Source organism: Bos javanicus, chromosome 15, assembly GCF_032452875.1.
Source record: "Bos javanicus breed banteng chromosome 15, ARS-OSU_banteng_1.0, whole genome shotgun sequence".
Classification (NCBI taxonomy): Eukaryota; Metazoa; Chordata; class Mammalia; order Artiodactyla; family Bovidae; genus Bos; species Bos javanicus.
In genome coordinates, this window is record NC_083882.1 from 51,094,771 (window position 1) to 51,106,027 (window position 11,257).

The window sequence follows — 11,257 nt, forward strand, 5'->3', positions numbered from 1 at the left end:
ACACACCTCTACTGGGTTTCTGTTCTATGATTATATTTTTAGGACAGCTTTAGTCATTACTTAGAAGGTAACAGGAATAAAAATAGGAGAGGAATTTCCCAATCTGTTAAATAAATTCCCAGGTGAGAAGTATCAATCTTGGAAGGGCAGAGAACACTCATTGTGACTTACTTTGTGCTGGATCTTCAGTTATGCCCTGTTAAAAATGCAGATCTTGAAAGTTGTTGATCAGTATACTTCATTATTTCATGGATTCCTGAATTTGCAACTCCCTGAGTTTTGCACCAAGCTCCTCTCTTGAGAATGCAGATGGACGTGGGCATCAACTTCAGTCATAGTGAGAGAGGGCATGGAAAGCGTAAGCCCTTGAGTTTGGCCTTCATAGTATAAAAACACTCCTTTTACAAATAGCAATTTTGGATATTGATTCACAGGGGAAAGAGACCTCTGTCCACTAAACCACCTGTGTTTCTTCTAGAAACTGAAACAATTGAACCTTTCTTTCTTCCTCTCCAAGAGCTCTTAGAATTTGGGCCACTGCTCCTCCTTCCATGTGACCTCACAACCCCTCTTTCTTATGTAGTACAATAGATAACGGGACTATATTATGAACTCCTCAGCCTTCAGCTGGCCTGGATACATGGTGCACAAGTCTTTTAGGTCTTTACCAGAATTTTATCACTGTTGCCTAGAAAGAAATTGACAAGGGACACATTAAATATTGATGAGGTTTCAAAAACCCTTTCAAAACTCATGTTATACTATCCTACTCTTTATTCAGTAGTCAAAACAACAGGACATAGCTACCTGCTCAGGGAAAGCCTTTGTTCTGCTCCTCTCTTAATTCCCTACCCATAGTCACAAAACTATTTTCCTAGGTAAGTTAAAAAAAAAAAAACTCATTCTTAAAACCAACACAAATACAGAGTAAATTATTCTTTCCATTCTGTTTGTGTATTCACTTAATTTTGGACAAAAAGATGTTAATCATTACAATACTCTTAATTTTCTCTACTACTCTATGGGTCCATGTTGCTTGTGAAATTAAGGCTTCATTCAGAAAGCAAGTCATACCTTACTTATCTTTATATATATATATATATATTTGGATATATATATATATATCCAAAATTCCTGACATCATCAAAATGGAATGGGATGAAGTAAGAACCAAAATCAAATGATAATTTGAAAGAAACATTTGCATATATTTTTGATTTTCCTCTGTCTCCATGAATAAGCATGAGATTCTGGAAGAACTTCCCAAGTATGAGGACCTTAAACCACACTGGTGCTAGCCACACAGTCTTCTGCTTGCTGGGCATCCCTGGCCTTGAAGACCACTACATGTGGATTTCCATCCCCTTTGTTACTTCCTATGCCGCTGCCTTGCTAGGGAACAGGCTGTTCATCTTCATTATCCTCACCAACCGCAGCCTGCATGACCCTTGTACCTCTTCTTCTGCATGCTGTCTGGAACAGACCTTGTCCTCTCCATGTGCAGAGTCCCTCAGGCCTTGGTGATCCTCTGGTTCCATGCTGGAGAGCTCTCCCTGGATCGCTGCATTTGTCAGGTATTCTTCCTCTCTTCCACTTTCATTTACAAGTCTGGGATCTTGCTGGTGATGGCATTGCAATATGCTACCCCTTGTCATACACCACTGTTCTTACACATACACTGATAGGGAAAATTCATATATCCATCTTCCTAAGCAGTCACTGTACAGTTTTTCCTGTAATATTTCTCCAGAAAAGACTGACTTTTTATCAAAATAACATCCTCCCAAACACTGCTTGTAAGCACGTTGTCCTGGCAAAATTTTCCTGCAATGATATCCAACAAAATGCTGGAGAAGGAAATGGCTATCCACTCCAGTATTCTGGCCTGGAGAATTCCATGGACTGTATAGTCCTTGGGGTCACGAAGAGTTGAACACATCTGAGCCACTTTCACACAGAACATCTGGTTTGATGTTTTGTCCTAATGCCGACCTTGGTCTTAGATGTTGTGCTAATTTTTGTTTCATATATGCCTATTCTCCGTGCTGTCTTCCACATCCCTTCCCAAGATGCTCCTCACAAAGTTCTCAACACGTGTGGCTCCCATATCTGTGTCATCATCCTCTTTTACGGACTTGGGATCTTCTCAGTTCTCATTCAGTGGTTTGAATACCACATTCCACTCCATATTTACATTCTTCTGGCCAATGTCTATATTCTCATTGCACCTACATTCAATCCCACAGTTCATGGGATTAAGACCAAGCAGATTCGGGACCTGGTAGTTCATTTGCTGTTTCCAAAGCAGATATGACTATAATAATGGAAACTACCCTTGTGCTTTCCTCAATATGCTCATCATGCTTTAGGTTAGTTTTTGTATCAAGATGTGGAAGGGTACAGTGGAAATACTAATTAAATAACTGTATCTTGTTGTCATAGAGCAATTTTATCAGGGATGGGTTTGTAAATGTTTCTTGCAACGTCTTTAATAACTCATTAGATATCACTGCCTTTGGGGTCTTAGTTCATTTTCTTATACATAGAATTCATAACTAGATTAGTTCACCTCCCTACTCCTAGGCTGGAGGTTAGAATGTAATGACCTGGAAACAGTGACCTTTCCTGGGTAATTGTTAAACTCTTATTTATTAGGGTATTCTATGCTTTGAATGGCTACACTTGTTTTATTCCTCTCATTCAGACATTTTCCTGCCATTTGCCCCATGTTGTAGCTTTCATCATACTTTTGCTTTTTAGACAATTATAAAATCCATATATATCTTAAAATTCACATGTATTCACCATTAACATAATGTGACCATAAATAATGAGCGTATGTATCAGTAAACCTTTATCATTATAAAACATTAAACATAGCAAATGTTTACTAAATCTTTCATTTTATTTATATTATCAGCTGTTTTGAAGAAAATATTCAACACAAGAGAAAATACAGTACAAACATGTAAGAGTACACTGAGCAAGCATACATGAAAAACACACTGATATATGTAGAGGTGTAGCCAACGTGGCAGAGTCAGAAGACCCTAAGCTCACCTGCTTCCATGGGCAATCCCAAATTGCAACCATTTACAGACAGCTATCAAGGAAAATGACCCTAAGACCAAAGAAAAGCATCTCCACAACTAAAGATGTAATGAAAGAACCACAACAAGATGCGTAGTGGTGTCCTGTGTCTCCTGCATTGCAGGCGGATTCTTTACCATTGAGCAACCAGAAAAGCCCAGGAGAAGGAGAGGGTAGGACAAATTGATACAGTAGCGTTGACATATATGCACTACCATTTGTAAAATAGATAGCTAGTGGGATGCTGCTGTATAACACAGGGAGGTCAGCGTGGTGCTCTGTGATAACCTAGAGGAGTGGAACAGGGAGGAGGCGGGAGGGAGGCTTAAGAGGGAAGGGATATATGTATACTTATGGCTGATTCTGGAGAAGGCAATGGCACCCCACCCCAGCACTCTTGCCTGGAAAATCCCATGGACGGAGGAGCCTGGTGGGCCGCAGTCCATGGGGTCGCTGAGTCGGACAAGACTCAGTGACTTCACTTTCACTTTTCACTTTCATGCATTGGAGAAGGAAATGGCAACCCACTCCAGTGTTCTTGCCTGGAGAATCCCAGGGACGGGAGAGCCTAGTGGGGTGCCATCTATGGATTCGCACAGAGTCAGACACAACTGAAGCGACTTAGCAGCAGCAGCAGCAGCATGGCTGATTCACAATGTCTTATGGCAGAAACCAACAAAACATTGTAAAGCAATTATCCTCCAATTAAAAATATATTTTTTAAAAAAGGTCTATTTTTCTGTATTTTCTCCTCTTCTCCATTGGATAACTCTGTTGAAAGATCTATGGTCTATTTTTGCAAGTGGGGGTACCTTGGTCCAGGGGTTAATGCATTTGTAGTTTTGTCTTATGTGGAAAGATTCACTTTGTACAGGCTATACTATTATTCATGACTCCCAGCAATATTTGAGAGTAACTTAGTCCTCACACGATGCCTTCAGACTATATTGTCAAGCTTTCAGACATTTTCAGTCGGATAGTGTTTCCAATAAGGCTGACTATCTGCACAAATGCGTACCAATAATCCTTCCCTACCAACCCCTCCACTGTCCACACAAGCCAATTCCTCCTTCATGAGGTGCAGTCTGTTGCCCACTCCCTTGCACCTGTGATCGCCTCTTGACTTTCTTTGGCCAGTGGAATAATGTGGAAGTATTATATCCTCTGCCCTGTGGATTTAGAGTGAAGTGAAGCAGGAACAACAGTCAGAAAGGGGATATAAAATCAAGAAACAATGGGTAGGGGTAGGGATTTGGGAAATGAGGGATTTTAAATAAATTGATTATGAATGAAGCTACTGACACTTATATTGTTAGGCTGTTGGCTCTTGAAATATAAAGTATTTCTGTCATTTGAGGATTTTTTTTAATTGTTATTGTAAATACACACACAAATACATAAAACAAAACAAATGCACAGCCTAACAAATTCTTATAAGGCAAATATCACCCAGATCATGAAATCCAACTTGCTCTGACATACCCACAGCCATGTCCACATGCCCCGTCAGAGTCCCAAAGCTATCACTGGCATACTTAACATATCTAATTACATGTACATTCATGTCTTTCAACAATTTGCATTCAAATGCTGCCATTTCACCTACAACAACCGTATGAATATTTACTTTGCCTATGTGTCTTAACTGGAATTATGTTTGTCTAGTCAAGAAACCACTGTGTGTCCAGTAGCACATCTAAGTCTTTATTTTTCCATTCCTCACACTTGGAAACATATTATTGTTAGTTATCATTAAAAATGACAAATTTCTCCTCCCTTTAGAAAAACCACCAACACCAATGATGTTAATACCACCTGGAAACTACTCTTTCACCGTATTTAACAACAATGGCACCCCACTCCAGTACTCTTGCCTGGAAAATCCCATGGATGGAAGAGCCTAGTGGGCTGCAGTCCATAGGGTCTCGACTGAGCAACTTCACTTTCACTTTTCACTTTCATGCATTGGAGAAGGAAATGGCAACCCACTCCAGTGTTCTTGCCTGGAGAATCCCAGGGATAGAGGAGCCAGGTTGGTTGCCATTTATGGGGTCGCATAGAGTCAGACACGACTGAAGTGACAGCAGCAGCAGTTCTAGTCCCAGCCCCCCAGTTCCAGGTTTTTTGTTTTGTTTTGTTTTTTTAATGGAGTGCCAGGAGACCTGCAGAGAACTTAGCAGCACTCTGGTCCAATCTGTGGCCAACTTTGGTGCATCTGAAGCTGAAAATACCTTGCCATAGTGAGGAGCATCCTAAGAGGCTGGTAAAAGGACCATCCAATGATGAAGATCAGGACTCAGCATGCTGGAACTGCAATCACCTTGAGGAAGTCTGGAAAATACCTTTGGAATGCTGCCAGCAGTTCATGTGTGCATGCTATGTCACTTCAGTCATGTCTGACTCTGTGCGACACTTTGGACTGTAGCCTGCCAGGCTCCTCTGTCCATGGGATTCTCCAGGCAAGAACAGTGGAGTGGGCTGCTATGCCCTTATCCAACCAGCAGTTCATAGTCCTGGCCAAATTCTGTAGTAACACCCACCACTCCATGTAAATTATCTCTGCATTCTCATCACCCTCTCTAATCTGTCTCCAACTCTCCACACAAGGAAGCCCCAGGTGCTGCAGGTTTCAGGAGGAAACATGAGCCCAGGCAGCCTCCCAGCAAACTTTTACTCACTTTCTGTTTTCATTCACAGAAACTCCAGCAACCAAAAGTTCACCCACTCAATGCCCACAATGTTCAGGGTTTTGACAACTTCCTCATCTGCATTTTTCTAGCTCTACAAGAGACACCAGCTTCTATAGTTCCACAAGAAATCTACCACTAGATCAAAATGTGAAACACTAAATTCACCAACCTTAAAGTTCTAACTCCCCAAACATTTTTATATTTTTATGACCTTTAAGGCGACTTAAACAAACCATGTTCCACAATCTACTTTATCTCCCATCCCATTTGTTTTAATTTATTCACAGACATATTGGATGTTTTTAAGTAAATTAAAAATATATATATATTGGCCCATAGTTGATTTAGAATGTTATTTTAGTTTCTACTGTACAAGAAAGTGAATCAGTTATACACACTCATATATATCCCCTCTTTTCAACCTTTTTTATCCATATATATCTATATAGGTCACTGCAGAGTGGAGGAGAGTTCCTTGTGCTATAGACAAGGTCCTTGAGCATGTGCATGCCCCATCCCTCAGTCATATTGGACTCTTTGCAACCCCATGGACTGTAGCCCACTAGGCTCCTCTGTCCATGGGCTTCTCCAGGCAAGAATACTGGAGTGGGTTGCCATGCCCGCTTCCAGGGACTTTCAGGATCTTTCAGACTGAAAGTCTTCCAGGACTTTCAGACCCAAGGATCAATCCTGAATCTCTTATGTCTCCTGCATTGGCAACTGGGTTCTTAACCACTAGCACCACCTGGGAAGCCCAGAAAAGGTCCTTATTAGTTATCTATTTCATATACACTTTATATTTTGTAATTAATCACTGTTATCTCTCCACTGCAGTACCTGCAGCATTTTACTCCTCTGTCATTTTTGCCATCCCTTACCCACCGGATAGGAACTCAACTAGCATGAAGAAAGAACTTAGGAAAGAAAACTTTTTCTCCATGGAATTCACATGGATTGAACAATAAGAAATCAGAGGGCTCACTTTGTAAGATCCCTGCACTGCCACAAATGACACTTTTTCTATAATTCAGAGGGTTTTATTTCATTTTACTTAATGTCATGAGCTATTTAATTGAAAAAATCATGATGGGATCTTAGTAAATGCCACACATAATCTATGCTGTTTCTCTTAAGATTGGCATTAGTAAAAGGCATACAAATTTTTTTTTTAGTTTACAATATTGTATTGGGGAAAAAAAGACATACAATCTAAATATAAATATATTTCTAAGTAAAAACAATTCACTAGAATGACATCTCAATAAAAATTTATATATTTATATAAAACTACGAAAGAGCAAAAAGGGTATTGTTTTAAAATGATGAAATAGACAAGTTTCTCTCCTGATTATACTGAACAAGCACGTCCAGCACTCCATTATAAGCCTTCAGTAGTTGATCTGAAAAGCAGAGTCCTTCAGCTTCACTTCCTTGCAGAGCCATGTAAGCACTGAACTGTTCCCTCCAAGTCAAATCCCCACAGCATCATCCCTCACTCTGGAAGGTTTTTGATGGCTCCTGGTGATTCAAGTTCCATTATCCATATAACGCTTTTCTCCTGCATTTCCATGCTTGGGTGGGGTACACCTGAAAAAAATCATAAGGATGGCTTTTAGCAAAAAGGGCTATGAGATCCTTGCAGAGCAAATACCGCCTAGCCCAATGTCCAGGCACAGGTTCTTACTGACTAAGAAGCTGAAGCCAGACAAGATTTTCAGTAGAAGCAGACCGTGTGCAGAAAGCTCTTGCCTGTTTTCCACTGGGCTGCCAGGAGCACCTCAACCAGAGGGTCTTCCACATAGTCCACCTGCTGGAGGCATTCCCAGAGCTCACAGATGATAAGACCCAAGGGTGGCATCCTCGGGGTCTTCGTCCATATGTCAATGAGAGGATTCCTATTCTCCTGACAATTCTTTATGTGAAGTGACTAGACACAGGTCCCATTCATAGCAAACCCAACCAGCACAAAGATCACTCATTCAATACCAAAGATATTCAGTGTTGTTACATTTGCCCAACTGCTTTTGTCTACAAACTCCCCCAAGACAGCAACTTCCCAAGACCCATCCAGATCTCTGCACTACATCTAAATCTGAAGCAGAACAGGCATCAAATTTCAACTGTCAACCCTCCAATCTTTGTTATTTTTGCAGCTCTAAGGACTCTTAGACAAACCATGTCCCACCATCCATTTCATCCAGTCCCATTCCCTTTAACTTTTCCATGGACACTTTCTATGTTGAGTTTCATCACTGGAGTCACTCCTTCGGAACACCAGCCGTACTTTTACATGCTTTATCATATTTGCCTCCTCCATACCCCTACAGACAGGAAATCAACCAAAAATATTTTCTTAATTCCTTCCAGTGAATGTTCTGACAAAAGTAAGATCTCCTGGACAGATCATTTCTCTCTCTTATAAAGGGTCCCCAACATTCCCTATTTCCATTTTGTGTTCCCATCATCGGAGATGATCATCTCAATACACTATCAGATCCCTTTCCCATTCTTGCCCTACCTGCCTCAACATCAGATGAAAGACTGACCTTGAAGCTCATTGAATCCACCCAGAAAGAAACCCTCACCTCCCTACTGCCAGCACTGCCCCATGTGGATAAGTACACCCAGTCACCAGTGTGGAAAGACAGAAAATTGACATTGCTTCTAAATTCTTCCTTCTCTCTCTCCTCCTCAGCATGTTCCATCCTTCAACTCCACCATCTTCCTATGATCCCACAGCTTGTCCCCCTGTCCAGAGCGTCCACCTTACTGCTCAATCCACACTCCTCGGGAAATCCTCTACTAGCTCATCCCAGGCCTCCAGGTACACCCTTGCTCCATCCTGCCTTTGCTCTGTAAATAAAGTCCACATCAATCTTCTGACATAGCAAGATACCTCATTCAACCAGGCCAACTCCCCCTTCCTTTAATTTCTGCTGTAAGTTACACATGCCTAGGTGTCATTGCTGGTCAGACCCAAGATGATTCACTTCCCTACACATAGAATCCACGTTTAGAGGAGTTCAATAATCAATGAAACTTTTATGCATGAAGAAAATCCGCTTGAGGAAAGAGTGCTTTACTCTGTGGAATTCATTCAGCTTGAACAGTAAGAAACCAAGATGTTCCTTTTGCAAGATCCAACCCCTACCAAAAATTAGGAGATCCATTTTCTATGAACTAGAAGCTTTTATTTCATTTCATTAATATTGAATTGAACAGATCGTGCTCACATTTCAGCAATCAATGCCTACTATTATCAAACCTGAGTTTCTATGAAACTTGCATTTACCAAAATATATACAATCTAAAATTAGATTTTTAAAGTTCAAACATTAAATATAATCATCTCACTAAAAACAAATATTCATTTATACTGATGCACAAGACAAAAATGACAAAAGGAAATTGCATTAAAATGAAGTAAAAACCAATGATGGAATGGAAATGGTGTGGGGTTTGTTTGTTCTTCCCTGAATGTCCTTCAGCACATCACTTGTCCATTGTAAATCTTGGTCTCTTGATGTCTCTGGGTTACCTTCCTCAAAGACCCCTGTGAGCCCTGAAGTGTTCCTTCCATATCAAGAATCCATACTATCAACCCCCACAGTGGAAGGGTTTGGATGCCTCCAGGGCATTCATGTTACTCTGGCAGAAAAAGATTTCCTTCTCCACTTCCTTCCCAGGTTGAAGTGTACCTGGAAAAAGTCATGTAGATGGCTTTTAGCAGAAAGGCCTTGGAAGCCGCTTCTGACAGAAAATAACCACCTAGCCCAATGTCCAGACACAAGTGCTTACCAAGAGGAGCTGCAAGCAGACAAGATCCTCAGTAGAAGCAGACCGTGTGCAGAAAGCTCTTGCCAGTTTTCCGCTCGGCTGCCAGGAGCACCTCGACCACAGAGTCCTCCAGGTTGTCTGCCTGCTGGAGGCGTTCGCAGAGCTCACAGATGATCAAAGACCCAAGCGTGGCGTCCTCCGCGTTGTCGGCCATGTCCACGTTGATCACGTGCACAGGCTGGAAGGTCTCCTGCTCTCGGACCCACAGCTCCTCCACCACCTTGTCGTAGACGCTCTCCTCACAGGTGAAGATGACGTCAAAGCGATCTCGGCACTCTTGAAATCTTTCCGGGCGAGGCTTGATTCTCTCGTTTCTTCCCAAGATGTGTAAGATGCCGTTGCTATTATAGTGTTGTCGGTCTTTGCGCACAAGGTCCTTGCGCATCTCCTCATAGGTGGTGGAGAAATCGTAAACCACGGGGAGGTTGCGTGCCCTTCCTGGGAGCCTGACTCGAGACCCAGCTCCGAAGGACCTGACTCGGAATCCTTTCCTCCTGAGGATGCGGTGGGCCTCCATGCTCCTGTTCATGTTGCTCATGCAGACCACAGCAACACTGAGCGGATACGAGGGCATGGTGGCGGCCACTTGGGACTCCAGCCAGAGGCCTGGACTTCAGGGGCTGAGGGAACTCTGAAGGCCAGGGGATGACTGACTGGGTCCAGCTCTTCCAAGGAGTGTTAGACTCAAAGAAGAAAGAAGGCATTTATATGGAGGCACTTGTCCTCAGTGGGAGGAGAAATCCTGATTGATGATTGGCTTACGTCTTGACTGATTGGATTTGAACCGTGGGCTGGGAGCAGAGAACCTAGTGCTGTTTTCAGAATAATCCCAGTGACGCAATCACCCAACCTCAATGGGTGCCCACCCAACCCCCCACCCCTTCCTGAGCATTTTTCCATCTCCAGTTAACTCCATCTGTGCCTGTGTTTATGGGGCTAGAATTGGTATCAGGCCAAACAATTAGACTACTCACTGGCTTCTCACCAGCCTTCCAAAGAGCTGAAGACATGTATGTGGAAAAGGTCTTTGAAATTCCTGAGCCTCCTAATCCAATGATGCAAGAATCACAGTGGTTGTTCCCCAGATTTTCATGTTAGAGTTGAAACTCCAGTAGAGCAGTTGTGCTAAATCCTAGGAAGACATTCATGGCTCTTCCTATCAGTCAAGAAAAGCATGCACCAGTGTCAAAAGCAATCTCTGGAAAATATGACTGGCATTTGATAGGGTTTCACAAGTTGCAAGAACACCGCATTTTCTCCTTTCTCTTTTCTTCAATTCATCAGAATTCTGGAGCAAACCGACCTGATCCTCCTCCCTTGTCTTGTCTCCAAAAGCAGCTCAGTCTGAGCGCTCCATACTCAAAATAGGAGCCTTTTCATTGCTTTTCTCCATTTGCATAGCTGATGAAGCAACTGTACAGATATTAAACTTGGGGTTGGGACATTGACCACTAAGGAGACTTAACGTTGTCACTTCAAAATGGCGAGGGCAAAGATCTCTTCATAGAGCCACAAACTGAATGTTCTGTCCATTGTAGTGATTCTCCGAGTGCAAAGAGTCCTATGTCAGTAAACAGCCCAAGTCTACTCAAAGTGTGACCCCCAGAGCATCAGCATGAACTGAAGAGGAGCTTGTTTAA

General features: G+C 42.2%; 1 protein-coding gene and 1 pseudogene across 1 annotated transcript; one reads left to right on the plus strand and one right to left on the minus strand.

Moving 5' to 3' along the window:
- Positions 1 to 1,269: 1,269 nt before the first annotated feature.
- LOC133261035 (olfactory receptor 52B4-like) lies at positions 1,270 to 2,314 on the plus strand (annotated as a pseudogene).
- A 7,172-nt stretch (positions 2,315 to 9,486) lies between these two features.
- On the minus strand, positions 9,487 to 10,210 carry LOC133261381 (RNA polymerase II subunit A C-terminal domain phosphatase SSU72 like protein 3-like). The gene has a single exon (XM_061439875.1). It carries the CDS (start codon positions 10,189 to 10,191, stop codon positions 9,607 to 9,609), a length of 585 nt encoding a protein of 194 aa, XP_061295859.1. The 5' UTR covers positions 10,192 to 10,210; the 3' UTR covers positions 9,487 to 9,606.
- Between the last annotated feature and the right edge of the window lie 1,047 nt (positions 10,211 to 11,257).